This window comes from Arachis stenosperma, chromosome 8, assembly GCF_014773155.1.
Source record: "Arachis stenosperma cultivar V10309 chromosome 8, arast.V10309.gnm1.PFL2, whole genome shotgun sequence".
Taxonomy (NCBI): domain Eukaryota; kingdom Viridiplantae; phylum Streptophyta; class Magnoliopsida; order Fabales; family Fabaceae; genus Arachis; species Arachis stenosperma.
In genome coordinates, this window is record NC_080384.1 from 15,313,095 (window position 1) to 15,334,327 (window position 21,233).

Consider the following 21,233-nt stretch of genomic DNA (forward strand, 5'->3'; position numbering starts at 1 on the left):
AACATCCCATACTTTATTTATTCGGGGTTGTCTTGATTGACTGAATTTGGTCAACTAGTTTAACCACCATATCTGTAGTGAGTTTACCACATCTCCTTACCAAAGTGAAAGTGTTTACAGTATTATGGACATTAGAAAAAATAATCTTACAAATAAATACTCTATCAATACTTATAAAATATAATGGTAATTAGTTATAATTCAAATAATATAATTTTTTTATATTTATTTAAAAGTCACGAGTTCGAATCTTCTCATGAAAAAATACTTATAAGATATTATGACCTAGTCTCCCACTCTAATACCCAGATAAAAAAATCCCATACCCGTTTTGCCAGTCGTCACAGATATCATGCGCTGGTATCCGTGCAAGGATGTGGACACAATTGACATTTTGAGTCCTAACAAAATGTAATAAAGTTTAGATTTATCATAAATTAATTTTTTACTTATATAGAAAATAAAAAAATGTATTTAATAAAATAAAACACTAAGTATGTTCTAGTGTCTAGTTTTTTTTTAATGAGTAGCTATTATTGCTAACTCGAATATGATTTTACCTTGAACAAAAGTTAATTCAATTAAATCATTATAAAAGAATGAAAAATAATAAGATATCTTTCATTTTGTATAGTCAGCAGGACAGCAATGATTGTTAATTTAAGTATGTATTATCTTATTTCATTGTATATGATTGTTTTTTAAGAAGATTAATATTATACGTACAAAATTTTTTATTTATTTAAATAATTGGTCTAATATTTTTTATCATTCTTATTTATTTATTCATCTAAATTGTATTATTCAATTTAGTTATATTTAATTGAAAAAAAATTTGTATATATAATTTTTTTAGAATATCTACTGTCATTGTAATGATCATTCTTTTTTGTAAATAACTTAGCGAAAGATAAACAAGTGATTATAAATTATTTTTAATGTAAAAAAATCAATTCTAAAATCTGGATTATGAAATCATGTGATGAGAAAAAAGCTAAGTAATCATATTTTTTTTAACTTAAAAAAGTAATCTTGGAGTAATACTTCAATTAGTTCAACTTTGTTTACAGAAAAAGAATTTAAAAGTGAGTTCAACTTGAAATAAATTACACCTTAAAATTCTAGTAATCATAGCAATTTGAAGGAAAAGTTTAAAGAAAAAAATAGCAGTGAAGCATTTCCGAATCGTGGAATCCGAGATTTGGCATGAGATACATACACAGCAGTATTGAAGGCGCAGCTAGTGGCGCCGCAATTCAAGACGCCAACGTGGCACGTGCATGTTCATACTTGATGCTTCAATCTTACGCCGTGAACCCCGCCAACACTCAACCTAAACCCAACCACGGTCAACCCAATAGCCTAACCATGGTTAAAAATTGTCATCGTTATTATTGGTGCCGAAATTGAGTTGACCCCACCAGTGGCTCAGTTGAATTGAATGAATGCCTCTTTGGTCTTTTTAGTCTTTACCCTTCTCTGTAGTGATTCATTCAATCCCTTAGGCCATAGCCACAGCTGTGTCTATCTATGCGCCACGTGTCCCAAATAATTGTAGCCACTTACCATTTTCCTGGTAACAGTCACTCTCGCATGTTACACTTACGTAACTATGACGTCACCATCTCGCAATAGTTCGCTCCTCCCTCCTACACATTTTTATTTTTAATATTGGGTTAACAGTAGTATTTTTTTGAATTGTGATCTATTGTTGTATTTTTTAAAATATAAAATATTTAATTACGGAATATAAATTAGACCGTCTAATTTTTAAGAGGTACAAAAAATAGATCGTTTGATCCGATTTGTGTACTCTAAATTTTTTTAAATCCAAATTGAACGGTCTAATTTGTGTACCTTCCATAATTTTAAAAAACATAAAAAATTATCATATTAAAGTATAACATATACCCTACTTCCTTATCTAAATTTTTTAACCTCCCTCCTACTCATCTCATCATACACTTACCTTAATATTTTTTTTAGTTAATATTTTTAACATAAAAACTTTTAAATTGGAAAACTAAAGTTTTTAAATGAGATCTGCTATCCATTTAAATTTTTTTAACAATTAACTTTAATTAAATTGGTTTAAATTCAACAAAAATCAATTTTATTAATAGAGTGTAAATACTAAATACACGTTTAAATTACATAAATGTTCATACATATCTCTCATCCTCCTCTATTTTCTTCTACTTTTTTGCATTTCTCCTCCTCATTCTTCGCATTTTTCTTTCTTCTTCTTCATGTTCCTTTTTCTCTTTTTTTGCGTTCCTTCTTCTAGATTTTATTCCTCTTAAGAGAGTAAATCAAAAAGAATTTTGAGAAAATAAAATAAGAAGAAAATGAAAAAAAAAAGATGAAGAAGAAGACGAAACTGAAGATGAGGAGGAAAAATTTAAGTGAAACGAAACCAGATGAATCTAAATTAAACAAAGAAATGAACCAAAATTTTTTAAAGAATAAAAAATTTGGCTAATACTACTCAACAGCAGCATCAAGTGAACCCCAGTTAATTCACAAATGAATCAAAATTAGTTCAGATTTGAATAAAAACTAACTAAACAACCACAAATGAATAAATTTAACAAATTCAAGCGAAAAAAAACCAAATGAACATAAATTAAACTAAGAAATGAACCGAAACTTCTAAGGAATAAAAAATTTGGTCAATACTTAACAGCAGCATCAAGTGAACATCAGTTAATTCACAAATGATTCGAAATTAGTTCAAATCTGAACAAAAACTAACAAAACAACCACACATAAACAAATTCAGCAAATTCAAGCAAAACGAAACCAAATGAACCTAAATTAAACAAGAAATGAACCAAAATTTTTTAAGGAATAAAAAATTTGATCAATACTTAATAGCAGCATCAAGTGAACCTTAGTTAATTCACAAATGAATCGAAATTAGTTCAGATTTGAACAAAAAATAACTAAACAACCACACATAAATAAGTTCAGCAAATTCAGGCGAAATGAAATCAAATAAACCTAAATTAAACTAAGAAATGAACCGAAATTTCTTAAAGAATAAAAAATTTAGTCAATACTTAACAATAGTATCAAGTGAACCTCAGTTAATTCACAAATGAACAAAAATTAGTTCAGATTTAAACAAAAACTAACTAAACAACCACATATGAACAAGTTCAGCAAATTCAAGCGAAATGAAACCAAATGAACTTAACTTAAACAAGAAATGAACTGAAATTTTTTAAAGAATAAAAGATTTGGTCAATACTTAACAAGAGTATCAAATGAACCTCAGTTAATTCACAAATGAACCGAAATTAGTTTAGATTTGAACAAGCGGTAAAAAAACTCAATCATCAATAAAAACACATCGAATTCATTTCTCGATCTAAATGAACCTCAAATAAACTAAGAAATGAATCGAAATTATTTAATAATGGCACTAGAGAAAATCAGAACCAATAAAAATGTTAGCAAAATATTGGTGTTGTTGGTAATAACAATAACGAAAGATAAATATAACGAAAAAGAAAAAGAAGAAAAAGACAATGCAGCATGAGGAGGAGGAGGAGGAGGAGAAGAACCTGCATACGCGAATTTTTTAAAAAAAAAAAAGAAAAAGAAACAACGACAGTGAAACGTGTGCGCGTAAATTTAAAATAGAGTAAAGTATTGTTTTTGTCTCCAACGTTTGTGGTAAGTTTTAAAATTGTCCCTAACATTTAAAATTGACTAAATGTTGTCATGTTGTTAGGGATTTGTTAACAGAATTGACGGCGGGATAAAATTGAGATGATTTTGAAACGTTATGGATTTAAATAGAACGAAAACGTTGGGGACAAAAATAATACATAGAAATATATTTTAGTTTTATCCTTCAATAATATCATCAATTTTTACGGTACATAGTTATTCAATTAATTTTTAATCACATCTAAGAAAATTACACTTAATCATATTATTTTTATTCTAAATAAATTTATTTTTTTATAATTTTACTTTTAAAGATATTTACTCATCATGAAATATTTGTAGAATGACTAATACATAAATTTGTGGGAAAAAATGATACATATACAATAAAGTAATGTGATTTTAGTCATTCTACAAATATTTCATGTTGAGTAAAAATCTTTAAGAGTAAAATTATAAAAAATATTATTTATAATAAAAGTAATGTGATTAAGTGTAATTTACTTAGATGTGATTAAAAAATAATTGAATAATTATGTACTATAAAAAATTGATATTATTGAAGGATAAAATTAAAATTTATTTATATGTATCGTTTTTGTTCCTAATATTTTCGTCCTATTTAAGTCTCTAATATTTTAAAATCGTCTCAAATTTTTCAACCGTCAATTCTATTAACACATCTCTAACAGCAGAACAACATTAAGTCAATTTTAAAGAGTTAGAAACTTAAATAAAACGATTTAATAACTTTAGAATTTATTCTAAATATTAAAGACAAAAACAATATTTTACTCATTTAAAATAGTTAGAAGTATAATTTGAATGCAAAACTTTATTCCTCTAAATTATTCATACGCGTATGTTCAGAATTTGTCGATTTTACAAACAAGTAAAGCTTGTGCAAGACTTTACACATTTCTCATAAGTTAATTTTGGCTAAAAAATACAATGTATTAATATAAGTTTAAAAAATTAGCATAATGATATAATACTAACAATACAGTAATACTAAGACAACGAAAAAAAACCGTCATCATTTATTTTATTTAATATTTACTAATTATTATAATAATTAATAAATTTTAACTAATTTTGATTAATTTTTTTTTATTATCAAATATTTTCGCTAAACATAATACATGTTTGAAATAATATTCTATATTATAAGATAATGTATTAAATAAATTATAAACATCTTAATTCAAAATGATATATCAACAATTAAATTAGGCAATTATTATTAACAATAATAAAATTATAAAATATTTAACAGTAATTGTCCAATTTAATTGTTGGTGTAGCATTTATGTTAACATACACTGTATCATTTATGACCTCCAGCGATATCAATCTGTTATTGGCTTATTGCTAATGCTTTGAATAGGGGTGGCGGGTGAGAAACAGATTGTCAGAGTGGAAAATGTGTGAATTCATTTGGGGTGGCCCCTATCATTTAATTTTTCTGCATCTAGACCCTTCTTTAATCCTTACACCTTTTGAATTTGGCTTGTTAGTCTTATGATCATTTTTTTTTTTAGTTACATTTTAGTTACAACTACTGCCACTGCAAGGCTGTATTGTAGAGCTACTAATATTCTAATATACTAATTCTACAATGATAGTGCTACGAGTATAATAATTGAAAGTCGAATCGAATTGGTTCAACTGTTAATTAAATAACGCATATTAGCGGATGTAAGATTAAAGTATTAAATTAATCTGGGTATCCACTATCCACCAAAAACAAAAGTAAAAACGGACGCCCTCCGCATAAGATTATATTATCTTCTTAATTATTTTTAATTGCTTTCTAGATTATTCTAATTTTTTTTTCTCTTGGACTTACATAATATAGATTTTAATAATAATACGCCGAAGTTGAAACTTTGAAGCTAATTAATTTAATCAAGTATAATTGAAGAAAATGGAAGCGTGCAATGGAGGCAATAAGTAGCAAATGGCAAAGAGATGAGGCGAGCTATAATTTTTTATTAGGAAAATAAGAATAGAGAAGATGTAATTAACATCATAACATGTATTTTTAAAAGTTACAAAGGAATTTTTAGATAACTTTATATTTTCAATTTATTAAATACATAAAATTTTAAAAATTTGATTTTTTTTTAATAACAGGATAAAAACAACAAATAACAACAATAATAAAGCCTTATTCCACTAGATGGGGTCGGCTACATGAATCAAACGACGCCATTGTGTTCTGTTATGTATCATGTCTACAGATACACTGTTTATATGTAAATCTCGTTTGACCACTTCATGGATGACCTTCTTAGATCTTCCTCTGCCTTTCACCCCTTATCCATCTTCCATCTCATCCATCCTCCTAACGGGGTGTTCTATTGGTCTTCTTCTCACATGTCCAAACCACTTGAGACGCGATTCAACTATCTTTTCCACAATGGTTGCTACTCCAACTCTCTCCCTTATATCTTCGTTCCTTATTTTATACAATCGTGTATGACTACTCATCCATCTCAACATCTTCATCTCTGTCACACTCAGCTTACGTTCGTGCTCCCCTTTGGCCGCCCAACACTCCGTACCATAAAGCATAGCTGGTCTTATAGCAGTGCGATAGAATTTACCTTTAAGTTTTAAAGGCATTTTTTGTCTTATATAAAATCAGATGCACTTCGTCATTTTGACCAACCTGCTTGGATCCTATGATTTACATCCTGTTTAATCTCTCCATTATCCTATGATCCATCCAAAATACTTAAAACTTTTAACTTTTGGTAGGATGTTTTCTCCAATCTTCACCTCTATATTAGGGTTTTCCCTTCTCAGACTGAACTTACATTTCATATATTCCGTTTTGTTACGACTTATGCGCAGAACATACACTTCTAGAGCTTCTCTTCATAAGTCCAACTTCTTATTTAGGTATTCCCTTGACTCTCCCATAAGGACGATATCATCGGCAAAAAATATGCACCATGGCACCGGCTCTTGGATGTGCTATATGAGTACTTCCAAGACTAATGTGAAAAGATATGCATTTAAGGATGATCCCTGGTGTAATCCTATACCAATAGAAAATTCCTCTGTCACATCACTTTGAGTCTTCACACTAGTTGTGGCCCCATCATACATGTCTTTAATTGTACGAATATATGCGATCCTTACTCTCCTCTTTTCTAAAACCTTCCATATGACCTTCGTTGGCACTCTATCGTCACTACAAGAAAAATACCCATTCAGCCACACTTTTTTTAAGCTACATTTGAAAAGCGTAGCCTATTCTATGAATAGGCTACGCTTTTCTCCGTGTTGCCTTTTTATAAGAGAAAAGGATACACAATTGTGGCATCATTTAAAAAGTGTAGCCTTAGGTATTATAGAAATCACTTATAAAGCGTAGCCGTAGGTTGATATCTATAGATTCACTTTTTGTATCAAAGGAGACGCTTTTAGAGGGTAACCTATTTGTTAAGTTTTGGGTGCATTTTAAAAGTGATGCCTAATGTATCTAGTGCAAAAAAATTTAACACAACTCACAAACACTTAGTAATTTTTTGTTTCCTTTTCTCCCTCACTTACCCTCTTTGCGTGGTGCCCTAACCTAGAATCAGAACCCATCTCACCTCTCTCTTCTCTCGCCACTCTGTGCCTCAAGTCCGTCGCCGGCTCCTCAAGCTTTGGTCGCCCCCTTAAGCTCGTCGCCGCTCAAGCTTCGGTCGCCCCCTCAAGCTCGTTGCCGCCTCAAGCACATCGCCGCCTCGAGCTCGCGTCGCTGCCTCAAGCACGTCGCCGCCTCGAGCTCGCGTCGCTGCTTCAAGCTCATCGCCGCCTCGAGCTCGCGTCGCCGCTTCAAGCTCATCACCGCTCAAGCTCTGTCGCGCTCTATCATAGTTCGTAAGCTCGCCTTCTTGCTTCGGCCATCAACGCTTCCTCGGCCCTGAGTCTGGGTTTAGGGTTTCAGCTTCGACTTAGGTCTTCCATCAACGCTTGCTTCGTCTCTCTGCCTATGTGAGTTTTATCTTCAGCCCTGTTATTCCTCTTTCAATTTTATTGCTGTAAATTATTAGTACATCTTGAATTCATTGCTCAAAGTTGAGTTTGTTGCTGAAATTATGATTTAGCTAATGTTAATCTGCTGTAAATCATATTTGGAGAATTGAAGTTTTTTTGTTGCTTCCTGAAAGTTATCATAGTTTAGGTTTTTGTTGCTGCCTGAAAGTTATCATAGTTATCATAGCTGAATTTGTTGCTAGAATTCTAGAAGTAGAATTTGTTATCAGCTGTAAGTTGAATTTGATGCTGAACATATCATAAATGTGGTTGTTGCTGGAAGTAGAATTTGTTGCTGGATAATTGAGTTGAGTTGAATTTGTTACTGATCCTTGTTGTTGTTGTGTTGATTTTGTTCTGATTAAGGGAGGTTCTGCGATTATTTGTTTTTTAATTAAGAAGCATCATGTTCTATTTTTAATTTGTTTTTGGTTTTGATGTTTCCCAATTATTTTCGTGATCTTTGTTTCAGGAAAGTGCCATGAATGGCAGGCAGAAGGTTGAGAAAAAAGGTTTAATATGCTACTCCTCTTGATTTTGAAGTTCTTTGATCCCAGTTTCTTCAACTTTCTGTAAATTAAGCATTCATTTCCTGCTTCCATCATGTTAAGCTGTGTTTGATTGTTTTGTGCTCATCATGTTAAGCTGTGTTTGATTGTTTTGCAGTGTTACTAGATGTATATATCTCCTCACTGTTATAAATTCCTTCATTGATAATATTTTAAGTTCTTGCTTTCTTATCATCTTGTACTTTGTTCAAGAGTTGTTGTAGTTGGGAGCTCCTGAGATTGTTCCAGATTATCCAATTCTTTCTGTTGACGACCTAGCAGATCAAATAGCCGAGGTTCTCAACTTTTTTGGGTGAGTAAGTTCAAGCTTAATCTGTAATTGATTTCCATTTAATGACATAAAGAAAATTAGTTTACACCAATTTTCATTAGGCTTTGAATATTGGCAGTTGTTCGTTTTGAGAAGGCAATCTCACCCCAACATTCTTTTTGTCTGCAGTCTTAGTGCAGTAATGTGCATGGGAGTAGCTGCCGGGGCTTACATTCTTACCTTATTTGCTGTAAGTTATTAAGTTGGTGCTATGCAGCCTCTCCCCTTTTTAAATTACATTAGAGTTTCAATGATGAATCGTTCAATTTTTCTAATGGTTTTATGTTTACAATAGATGAAGGTTTTGTCAGCCTCTTCCCTTCTTGTTTTGTCAGCTAAGGTTTCTCATTTGGCGTCTGCTGTTACGAAAACATATCTTTTACTTTGGTTTGTTTGCTTTTCTAATTTTGATTCCCCTTGTTTATGAAGGGATACACTGGTGACAAAGAGAATTTGGGAAAATACGAACAGGTGTGTACTAATTTGTTATAGCCATATCATTATTTATGATAGCTAATTTAGTGTAAATCTAAGTACTCAGAGTTATATAGGATACTGTTTGTAGGCTCCATAACTAGGATCCGTCTACCAGCATTTGATTTCTTAGACCCTTTACTTACTTTAAAATCTGATAGGGAGTTGGGAGAAATGGTGGAGAAATGAAGTAGAGAAGAGAGAAAACTTATTTTAAGGGGGAAAAAAAAGAAAGTTTAACATTAATGATAGGTATATTTCAGGGCTAAGGTTATCTTTGGATTGAATGCTCTTGCTGGAAGAACATTACAATCTGGTTCTGCAGTTGGACCATGGAACTCTTCCAATGCCGAATCTTTTATCTGTTATACTGTAAGAAAGAATTACAGCATTGCTGGTTGGGAATTTGGTAAGTGTATGCTCCCTGATTACATATATGCCAAAGTAGCAGGCATCAGTGTAATTGGTTCAATAAGACTAAAATTAAAAAATGGTGGTTTTAAGACTCATTATCTTTGCCACATAGCAGGATTTCACATTTAGTTTCTAACACAAACATTGCAAGTCTTTCAAGTTCTTTTTGCAAAACAAAAATAACATGTCTCTCTTGATAGAATTAATAGTTTAAATGAATTCCTTCTTGCTTGTGCAGGCAATGAATTGTGCGGGAGTGGAGTTGGAGCAAATGTTTCTGCAGATCAATATGCTTCTGATATTGCTGCATTAAGAAACATATTTCATGATGTATATAGAGGGATCAGGCATAAGCCACTGATCATTGCTCCCGGTGGCTTCTATGATGCAAACTGGTTCCAGGAATTTATAAACAAATCTGGTAAATCTGTTGATGTGGTATCTCACCACATATATAACCTTGGAGCATGTATCATCCACCAAAAAGGAATACTACTGTTATAATATTTGACAAATGTTTATGAATTTTGGTTATAACAAAAGCTACTACTTTATTTTACATACAGGAGTTGATGAGCACCTAATTGAAAGAATTCTTGATCCATCATATCTTGATGGAGTGGCTAGCACATTCAGTGGCCTCAAAAACATACTTCAAAAATCAGCAACCAAAGCAAAAGCATGGGTTGGTGAGGCAGGAGGGACTTACAACAATGGCCACCATCTTGTGTCTGATGCATTTGTCTACAGCTTCTGGTTAGTTTAACTAACTCACCTTGAATTTTTTTATTATTTTTTAATTTTTTTTGTCATTGGAGATTCTACAAGCATTTACTCTAATGTTAATACATCATAACACATGTATTTGGATCAGCTTGGAATGTCAACAGTTTATGACACCAGAACATACTGCAGACAGAGTGTGGTTGGAGAAAACTATGATTTACTAAACACTTCTACTTTTATGCCAAATCCAGATTATTATAGGTACCAAATATTAAATTTCATAGTTGAAGGATGTGCAGCATGTTATTGTGGACTATCTCATTTTAGCTTTCAAGTGTCATTATTACAGAAAAATATATTGTGTGCTCATTTTACAAACTTGCACATACCTTTCTACCATTGGTTGAGGGTGTAGACTTATCATATGCAGATCACACATTCTATCCAATGGTGAAAAGATGTGTTTTGTTTCGATATATAAAATAAAAATGAGTACAAATTATACATTCCTTCTTTGTGAGCTGATATATCCAAGTTGTGTTCTAACATATATAGATGTTTACTTCATTAGTTGCTTGCCAGATCCGCAAGATCCGCAATTGGATTCAAGTAGGATAGTCTTTTAAAGCTTACTGACACTCGTGCTTCTAACAATAAGATGACACTGATGCACTATCTTTGCAAGGTATAATAACAATTGCACTAAAGGAATATATCATTTGATCACTTACCTTCTTTCCATTTTGCTATTTTGGCTCTAGGTTCTAGCTGATAGGTCACCTGGACTGCTTGACTTCCACTTAGACCTTGTAAGCCTGGAAGCTGCGACTAAGGTGATGATTTATGCTTGGTTGGAAAAAGAAAATTATTCAACTGCTAATTGCTAGTTTGGTTGGTTTATTGGTTCTGTTTCACTTTGTTCCCTTGTAAAACTGAGCACATATCTCCTCCTCTGACTTCTTGCAACGATATGTGTGTCACTTCCGTTTGTTTGTGACTGAAAATTGTTTGTGCAATTCTGGTTGTTGTATTTCTGATTTTGTGCACTTCTGTTTGCTATGGGTGAAAGTTATATTGCTATTTTTGGCTCTTTTCTTTTCACCATGAACTAGAAGAAACATGGGATAACTTGGTATATATGAATTTTTTCCTATTTTTTTATTCATCTGCCGATAAAAAGCAAATAATACTAGCTATGGTTATAGACTTATGGTATTAGCTAGTATTTTCAAATTAAAGTTATTAGTTTTAATTTAAAAAAATTTTACAATAGCAGATATAGTATGTATAACATGATACTAATATATTAAAATTTTAGTTTTTAGGTGCTAGTCCTAATCATGTTCTATATGTTGCTGTTGCATGTAGTAGTAGTAGTTGGAGGAGTAATAATTCAAGATTGGCTTGTGTAGGAGAGTTCAACTTTTCAAATGTGAAGAGAATAGGAAAACTTTGTGGCAACAGTTCTGATTTTGGCATTGTGGTGGGAGGCAGGGGATTTTTGTCTAGCTGCTAGGGTGATGATTTTTTAAATAATAGCTCTTTATCTTATGGTTTATAGCTTATACTTTTTTGATCTTTGAATTCTAATTTTGGATTTGTGAAACACTACTATGCATTGGTGAAACTTGTACACGGTATAGAAAGGATTAATGATATCAGTCATTGATAGTTTTCAGTCTGGTTTTTTAATTTTTATAATCGCGAATGTCATTATAAATATTTTTCTAATTACTTTTCTCTATAATTATGCAGGATAATATTGAGGATGATGATAATGAAGATTAAGTTGATTATTATTGTGATTTATTGGCTAAGATAGAGTAGTGTTGGGAATGGATACATGTATAGTTGAATAATGACTTTTATTAGAAGATACTTATGTAGGATATAATATTTTAGTTTTTTATAGAGTATTAGTAGTAAATTCTAAGTGATATCATAGTTATTTTGATATGGCTATGTTTATTTTAATGAGATGTATGAATATTTAAAATTAACATTATTCTAGTACTTTTGGATCATTATTATAAATATATTTTGGTAACAGATAATTTTTATTATTTATAAAAATTATTTAGTATAATTATGTATTTATTTTTATTTTATAATATTTAACTCATTTAATTAAAAATGCAGAATTATTATATATATATATATATATATAATAAAAAAATAATAATAACGGACCTAAGACTACATTTATATACAGTAGCTATAGTATGAAAAAAAAACGAGGGACCTAAGGCTACACTTATAAAAAGTAGCCATCGAATATGATGTGGCTACGCTTGACAGGTGATGCAATAGTGTTGAAAAGCGTAGCCTATTCTAGTAAGAATGGAAGCTGAAAAGCGTAGCCTTTGGTCCTGCACAGCATCACTTGAAAAGCGTAGCCTATTTCCAAACGCCAAAAGCGTAGCCTTTGGTGCAGAAAAGCGTAGCCTTTGAGAATAGGCAACGGCCAAATAGGAATCACCCCAAAAAGCGTAGCCGTAGCCCAAAAAGCGTAGCCGTAGCCTAAGGCATCATTTTTTTCCACTTTTGGCTACACTTTTCAAGTGTACCTGAATGGGTGTTTTTCTTGTAGTGCGTACACTTTTTCCAAATCAATAAACATCATATGTAGATCCCTTTTATTACTATGATACCTCTCCATCATCCTTCTTAACAGGTATATCACTTCGGTAGTGGATCTGTCTGGCATAAATTCAAATTGGTTCTCTGTTACTTGTGTTTCTTTTCTCAACCTCCGTTCTATCACCCTTTCCTATAACTTCATGGTATGGCTCATGAGCTTGATCCCTCTATAAGTTCCGCAACTTTGTATATCTCCCTTATTCTTGTAGATAGGTACCAATGTGCTTTTTCTCCACTCATTAGGCATCTTCTTTGACCTTAAAATCTCATTAAAAAGTTTGGTTAACCAGTTGATGTCTTTTCCTCCAAGGTCCTTCCAAACCTCAATCGGGATATTATCAGGTCCTACTGCCCTACCATTTTTCATCTGCTTTAGAGCATCTTTTACCTCGAATTCTCAAATCATTCGATAGTAATCAAAGTTTTTATCTTCTTCCCTTGTGCATAATCGACCAAGGCTCGGAAGAGTCTTCTATCCTTCATTAAATAACTCGTAGAAGTAGCTCTTCCACCTTTCATTAATCTTCTCCTCTTGAGCCAGCACCTCTCCAACTTTATCCTTTATGCACTTAACTTGATCCAAATCTCTCGTTCTTCTTTCACGGCTCTTAGCGATTCTATATATACATTTTTCTCCTTCTTTCATGCCCAAAGACTAGTAGAGACCTTCATATGCTCTTGTTCTTACTTCACTTATAGCCACTTTTGTCTCTTTCTTAGCCGCCTTATATTTCTCCCAATTATCTACATCGCGGCATAAAGACCACTCTTTAAAGCACTCCCTTTTTATCTTTATCTTTTTTCTGTACACTCGCATTCCACCACCAGGACTCCTTGTCTCTTGGTCCTATTCCTTTAGATTCACCAAAGCTTTCTTTTGCTGTTCTTCTAATAACTTCTGCCGTCTCCCTCCACATCTCTTTCGCGCTTCCATTCCCATCCCACTTTGTCTCTTCTCCTACCCATCTTAGGAAGCTTCTTTGTTCTTCACCTTTCATCCGCCACCACCTCGTCCTTGGGTTCTTCGTATGATGTCTTTTCTTCAACTTTTGCTCAACGTGAAAATTCATGACGAGCATCCTATGTTGTGTCATCAAACTCTCTCCCGAGATAATTTTACAATTAATGCAAAATTTTTGGTTAACTCTCCTCAACAAGAAGAAGTCAATTTGAGAGCTTGTCATGCCACTCTTATAGGTTATAAGATGTTCGTCTCTCTTTTTAAAACATTTATTTGCAATGAGAATGTCAAAGGTTGAGGAAAAGTCCAAAATAGTTTTACCCTCGACATTTATCACCCTGAAACCATGGCCTCCATGAATACTTCCATACCCACTCACTTCTCCTCCAATATGACCATTTAAATCTCCCCCTAAGAAAATCTTATCTGACGAAAGTATATCTTAGACCAAACTCTCTAGATCCTCCAAAAACTTTAACTTGTGTTGTTCGTCCGAACCCACTTACGGTGCATAGGCGTTAATCACATGAAAAGCACCTCCCTCCACCACAAGTTTGATAGAGATGATATGATCTCCCACCATCTTTACATCCACTACGTCCTTCTTCCACTGCTTATCCGTAATAATACCAACCCCATTCCTCTTCTTCACCTTTTCTGTATACAAAAGTTTGAAACCAGAAGTATCAAACTCCCTAGCCTTCGCACCAACCCATTTTATTTTTTGTAGGCACATAATGTTAATCTTCCTCCTTGTCATGGTGTCCACCACCTCCATGGACTTTCATGTTAGAGTGCCTATGTTCCATATCCCAAATCTCAACCTTCTATTACTCCGACCTTTACCTTTTACTTTGTGAACTAACTTATTTACCCTCGTTCGTTCACGAAAATGCGGGAACCCTTACTCATTTAACACTACATCTGGGCACTAATGCAGTGGTTCTTGCTCATTTGACACCGTACTCGAGCCATACAGCGCGTTGCTTCCAGGCAACGACCTAGCTTTAGCGCAATAATGTCTTTGATTCATGTCATGGGAATTCGACTATATTTTTATATTGGTTATCGAAGACCTAACACAACCTTACTCCTTTATCCGGGTTTGGGACCAGTTATGTACCGCAAGTGTAACATAGGCAGAGTTAAATAATAGGATAAAAACATTAAAAAGAAAACAAACTAAACAGCCACTATTCTAAAAATATTATTCTAACTGAATCAATAAAGAAGCTAAGAAAAATACATAAAAATAAAGACGAAAATATATGATAATCATATCATAAATCAAGTATGTGTAAGGCAAATTTTGTCCACACAAGAATTTGTTTTTCTAAATTTATGGTAAATGTTCTAATTCACTAATTTTTTACAAAATTTTTGGATAACTAAGATAAAAAAAAAATCCATAGAATGAAAGTTAATTAAATTTTGAAAACGAATAGATACAATCATTTTTGGGTCAATTTTCATCTTTACGTGAATAAAACTCATATTTAATGTCAGATTCAGTCCTAAAAAATGTCAAAGTTAACATTGTAAGTTACTATTAGAAATTTTTTTCATAATCTCTAAGAATTCTTTCACAAGCCGTCTTCACTTCCATACATATCCATCTTAATTTAGTTTGATGAAAGGTGGTTTGGAAGAAGCTACCGCACCAATTTTTTTATGAAGTTACACACTCTCTTCTTTAATCGAGACATCTTCGTTTGGATTAGCTAATAGCCTTTGACAAAATGCAGTGCTAGTTCATGTATCTTATTTTCATTAAAAGCTCTATCTCTTTCAAAAATAAATTTATTCTGACGAAACTATAAAAAATTTATAGTACTAACGAAAAGAAGGACCACATGACCTATTTTATATGGGTCTGAGAAGATAAATTTACCAATAATAAAAAAAATCAGGAATAAGATAAAAAAATAATCTGAATTCAGCTTTCCACTTATGCTCTTTCACGTCCTAAGTGCAACTATGCAGTCACTAAAAATGCAGAACAAAAACTTATATACAGATCTACAAATATTACATAAATTATTTGAAATCATATGTTTTTTAAAACATAGCTCTTTTGTCAATAGCGCCTCTTTTGCAACTAACAAACAAAAACTACTCTAAATTTTCTAGATTGCTTAAAATCTCCAAACCTTAAAATAAAACTCGTCTTTATCATATTTCGAGAAGTTGAGGTAGAGACTACAACCTGATTAATTGGTAAACAAGTTTTTTAAATTTGGGAGCCACTTAATTACATCTTCTCGCAATGATTTCGAGGCTTTTATATTAGTGAAAATGGGTTGCTAGTCCTCTCCGAGAACATCAGCAATGTGCTGTAAATCTCAACTATTCTTGGCAATATAATCACAAATTCTCTCATCAAGCATGCATATCTTTCCAGTTATATCGCTCTGAATAAAATCAAGTAAATTATGAACTACTGAAATCTAATGATCTTTTCAAAAGATAATATGTCTAGAAACGACTCTCTAAACTAGATTTTTTTCGAATTTCTACCACACTTGAAAAATATATTCCAAATATTTGAACAGGAATTTACTTTTTCATAACTGGAAAAGGATTAGCACCGCAACTATATTTATTGCTAGGATGATTTTAAGTGAGGTCGGATTTAATTAGACTTGAATCTGGCCTTAGAAAGTTACTGGATCTATTTTGACCCGATACAAAAGTGATCCGAAATAAATCAGATCAATTTTATGTAAAATTTGTAGATACATATTAGGAAATTTCATATACTAAAATAATAAAATTTTATTTTTAAAAATTAAATTTAACCAATATTATGTTATATTTATATCAAAATAAATTATTTTAAAATAGAAATAATATCTTATAATATGAAAAATTTTATGGTAAAGTATTAAATTGGTCTCCTACGTTTATATGTAATCCTGTTTTGGTCCTTGAGGTTTAAAGTGTCCTATTTGAATGCAAAAAAGTTTTATTTAGCTTTAATGTAGTCACACAATGAGGTTAAAGTTAAATAATTAATGGAATGTCCTACATGACAGCAGTACAAGAACAAGGTCGATAATATGAAAAGCAAGTACAAGCTTCAGAGGCACAAAATCAACCGTGATTGCATCAATACATTTATTTATCATTTTTCTTAGTTATATAGAAAACATTTCATTTAAATTAGAAGAAAAATGATAAATAAATGTATTGATGCATTTATGGTTGATTTTGTGCCTCTAGAGCTTGTACTTGTTATCGAGATTATTGACCTTATTCTTGTTCTGCTGTCATATAGGACATTCCGTTAATTATTTAATTTTGACCTCATAGTGGGACTACATCAAAATTAAATGAAACTTTTTTTGATTCAAATAGAACACTTTAAACTTTAAAAATCAAAACATAATTACATCTAAATATAAGGAACAATTTAATACTTTACCCAAAATATTAACTAAAATATAAGAATTAATATAACATTACTAATTTAATTTTAAAAAATATTTTTTATTGTAAAAAAGAACTTTAAAATTGAGCCGGGTGGTTCAGCCCAAACTATCATTAGATAAAAATAATCAATTCGAACTCAGTAAAATATTTCTTAGGTCCTGGGTCCGGATTGAATTTTGGATCATGCCGAATTTTGAACACCCGGTTTGCTGCGTCTATTAGTATACTAACGTCTGTCGTTAGATATATATTTTTTTAATTATAAAAAATTAGAAGCATAAGTAGTTGGTGTAAACGCGCATCGATATGGTCAACAAGCTTAAAGACAAAAACAAGCTTAAGAAAATGACAACGTTAAAGACACCGACAGCTGCCCGTTCGTAACGGACACGTGTCTTCGGCCAACATCACGTGGGGCACGTGGCAATATCTCATTGGCGTTTACCTTAATCAGTTCGAGCATCTCTGACGTCAGGGGAACAATGTTGACGAATCTAACCCATGGTAAAGGAGCGATAATTAAGGGAATAATCATGTAATTATATAGTAAATTATTTAGTAATTAACAATTTAACAGTGGTATTGAAGCTCGTAGTATTGCTATATAACGGAGTGAGAGCCAGAAGGACAAAAGCAAGAGCGTTGAGAGATACACACTCACCTAAAATATTTTGTCTTCATTTTCTAGTGAGCGTTAGAGAGATTTTCTTTGTGGTTCTGGTTGTGTTCATCATCTTCTTCTTCTTTTCCCCCCTCTGTTACACCCCGCTTCTCTGAATCCCTTTCTGTTAATCATCTGTCTTTCAAGTTAATGATTTTTGGGTTTGTCTTTTAACTGAAACCAAGAAGCAAACTTAGAAAGGATTTAATTTCTCGAAAGCCAGGTGTTTTCAGAATCGAGATCCAGGCTTTGTTATTTTTCTTATTTTTGTTTCTCTGAAATCAGCAAAGAGGGTTGTTTTTGATCCCTCAAAGCTAATTTTATTTTTAATTTCCCGGATTTGAAGAGGTTGTCTATTTAAAATCTCTTCCATCCTTTTTTTTAATCATCTTTGTAGAAAACATTTCTTTCTTCTTTTGTTTTTGTCTGTTATTATTTCTGTTGTTGTTGTTGTTATTATCACCACCTGTTGTTCAGTTTTTATACAGAGACGCAGGTTTAAGTAAGTAAAAGAAAAAAAATTATGGCAGCAATGATGGATTTCTACAGCAACACACAGCTTCAGTACTCAGATCCCTTTAGAGGTAGTGAGTTAATGGAAGTTCTTGAACCTTTTATTAAGAGTTCTTCCACAACACCCTCACCTTCACCTTCAACTTCTCCTTCTCCTCCTTCTTCAACTTCATCTCCTTCTACCTCTTACCCTTCTTCTTTCTACTTCCAATCTTCTTCTCCTTCTCCTTGTCTCCCTCCCCAACAACCCTGTTTCTTGTCCAACGGTTTACCCATGACCCAAAACTTGTTGGGATTCGGGACACAACCAACTTCAACTACTTCAACAACTTCTCTTCTTGGACTGAACCACCTAACCCCGTCACAGATCAATCAGATCCAGGCCCAAATACAGATCCAGGCCCAACCATGGCAAACACAGCACCTCAACTCCTGTGTTAGCTTCCTTGGGCCGAAGCCCATCCCGATGAAGCACGTGGGGTCAACAGCTTCAAAGCCCACGAAGCTTTACAGAGGGGTGAGGCAGAGGCACTGGGGAAAGTGGGTGGCTGAGATCAGACTCCCCAAGAACCGTACAAGGCTCTGGCTCGGAACCTTCGACACCGCAGAAGAGGCTGCTTTGGCTTACGACAAAGCCGCTTACAAGCTCCGCGGCGACTTTGCCAGACTCAACTTCCCTAACCTCCGTCACAACGGCTCCTCCGTCGGCGGTGACTTCGGCGAGTACAAGCCGCTTCACTCCTCTGTCGACGCAAAGCTTCAGGCCATATGCGAAGGCCTCGCGGAGATGCAGAAGCAGGGAAAGACGGAGAAGACGAAGCGGTCCAAAGCAGGCGCTGCTGGTTCCAAAGCTGCGGTTTCTAAGCCGGCGGCGGAGGACGTGAAGGCTTGTTGCAAAGTGGAAGAACTCGCAGCGTCGCCGCCCGAGAGCGATGGTGGTTCGTCGGAGGATTCTTCGCCGCTGTCAGATCTGACGTTTGGTGATGTTGATGACGTTGGGGATAATTTTAATCTTCAGAAGTTCCCTTCGTATGAGATTGATTGGGATTCTCTGTGAATTTGCTAATAAGGCCGTTGTTGATGCATGCATAAATAGTATTCTAGTTGTAGAGGGTGCCGCTGCAATGGAATTTTTGACACTTGCAGGGCTACTCCCCTTAGGTTATGCTCTATTTTATTTTATTTTTAGGCCCTTCCATAGATCTCATTATTCTGTTCATATGCTGTAGAAATCTCTATCCTTGGTCACAGCTGGTTTTTTTCTTGCTGCTTGACCTGGCTTTTATTACTTTATTATTATGTAAGTTTATTTTCTCTGTAATTCCATTCTCCCTTGTATCAAGCTTATTGTACTACTCATCTTCCTTGTTATTATTAAGCATTTTTAAGAGATAATATAATACTAGTAAATATACTATTGTTCCGTAGTTTACGAAAAGAAATACATCTAAATGATGAAAGTGTGAACACGGAATGGCCAGCGTGGTCCGAGGTGTACTATTTTTATTTTATTTTATTTGTTTTCACTATTCAACGAATATTCTGGCATATGCATTCTGGATTGAGTGACTCACGTGGTAAGTGGTGTGTGACTTCATGTTCAATGAACCTTCCTCAGTCTTCACTCCTCCAAAGCTCACTGTTTCACACACACTTCTTTCTCCTTTCCCGAGTCCCCATACCTAGTTTCCTCAACAGCTTAGGGAAATTCATTTCATCAAAATTATTCCCAATTAATTAAATATCGGCATTATTGAGAATATTAAACATAGGAGTTCACCGATTCAGATAACTCGATTATTATTAAATCGGTTCTCAAATCAATAGATAATCGGATATATTTGAATCTAGATAATTGGATATAATTGAATCTGATTATTCAATAGGATGACTGATATATTTATTTTTCACAATAAAAAGTACATTTTTAACACTTCTAACATTTTAAGTTTTTTTTTTTAGCAAAGCTTATTCATAATCATTCATCAAGATTATTTAATGGTATTGTGAGCTTAATGTTCTTTTTTCTTTTTCTTTTTTTTGATCTATAGCTGTATTTGGTAGCCCAGTTATTTCTAAAAAATACATTAAGATCATTTTTAAAGGTCTTAACGAAAATTACCAACTCCTAACCATTAATTCCAAACCTAAAACGTTTTCTCTAAGTAAAGTCGAAACCCTCCTTCTTACTCATAAAGACATGTTGAAAAATTTTTGCAAACTAAAATCCCTTGTGGCTCAGATCAATCTCACACAATTTCAATCTGGTGGTAGAAGAGGTAGAGGAAGTCGATTCAATAGGGGTGGTCGGAATTTTTTTGGCTCAAACAAATCACAATGTCAAGTTTGTGGCAGAATTGACCACTTAGTTTGGTACTGTTTTCACAGATTTGATCATAGTTTTTCTTCACCATTTCAATCTCAATCTACTCGCTCAATCTTCTCTGACAATTCTTCAAGAAATCCATCTTCACAACTGTTCATACCCTGGGTCGAGCTGTCCGACCCGGGATGTTCTACAGGCAAAGCGACCGACCTCTTCAGGTCAGGACAACCCGACCTCTTCTCAAAGAGCTCGGCCAAGTCACAGGAAAGTCCAAACAAAGGGCCCAAATAGAGGAACACGCCCCAAATCCTAAGGCAACCCAAGCCTACAGAGAGAAGGGCGGTTCCCTTAAAGATAAGATGGCCTCACTTAAATATAAGATAAGATAAGATAACTAACTTATCTTATCCACAGAAGGCCACATCTCACCATTATAAATACACTGGAGCACCCAGGTATAACTCATACTCTGATTCTACTCAATACCTGTTTAA

At 33.3% G+C, this 21,233-nt stretch overlaps 2 protein-coding genes across 2 annotated transcripts; both read left to right on the forward strand.

Annotated features, from left to right (window-relative positions):
* Window positions 1-8,887: 8,887 nt before the first annotated feature.
* On the forward strand, window positions 8,888-12,018 carry LOC130945446 (heparanase-like protein 3). Its single transcript, XM_057874161.1, has 9 exons — window positions 8,888-8,932; window positions 9,022-9,063; window positions 9,319-9,475; window positions 9,719-9,947; window positions 10,045-10,236; window positions 10,342-10,467; window positions 10,778-10,891; window positions 10,968-11,039; window positions 11,962-12,018. The coding sequence occupies exons 1-7, from the start codon at window positions 8,888-8,890 to the stop codon at window positions 10,830-10,832; spliced, it is 846 nt and encodes a 281-aa protein (XP_057730144.1). The 3' UTR covers window positions 10,833-10,891; window positions 10,968-11,039; window positions 11,962-12,018.
* Window positions 12,019-17,859: 5,841 nt separating this feature from the next.
* Window positions 17,860-19,784, forward strand: LOC130943963 (ethylene-responsive transcription factor RAP2-13). Its single transcript, XM_057872072.1, has one exon. It carries the CDS (start codon window positions 18,424-18,426, stop codon window positions 19,468-19,470), a length of 1,047 nt encoding a protein of 348 aa, XP_057728055.1. The 5' UTR covers window positions 17,860-18,423; the 3' UTR covers window positions 19,471-19,784.
* Window positions 19,785-21,233: the final 1,449 nt, after the last annotated feature.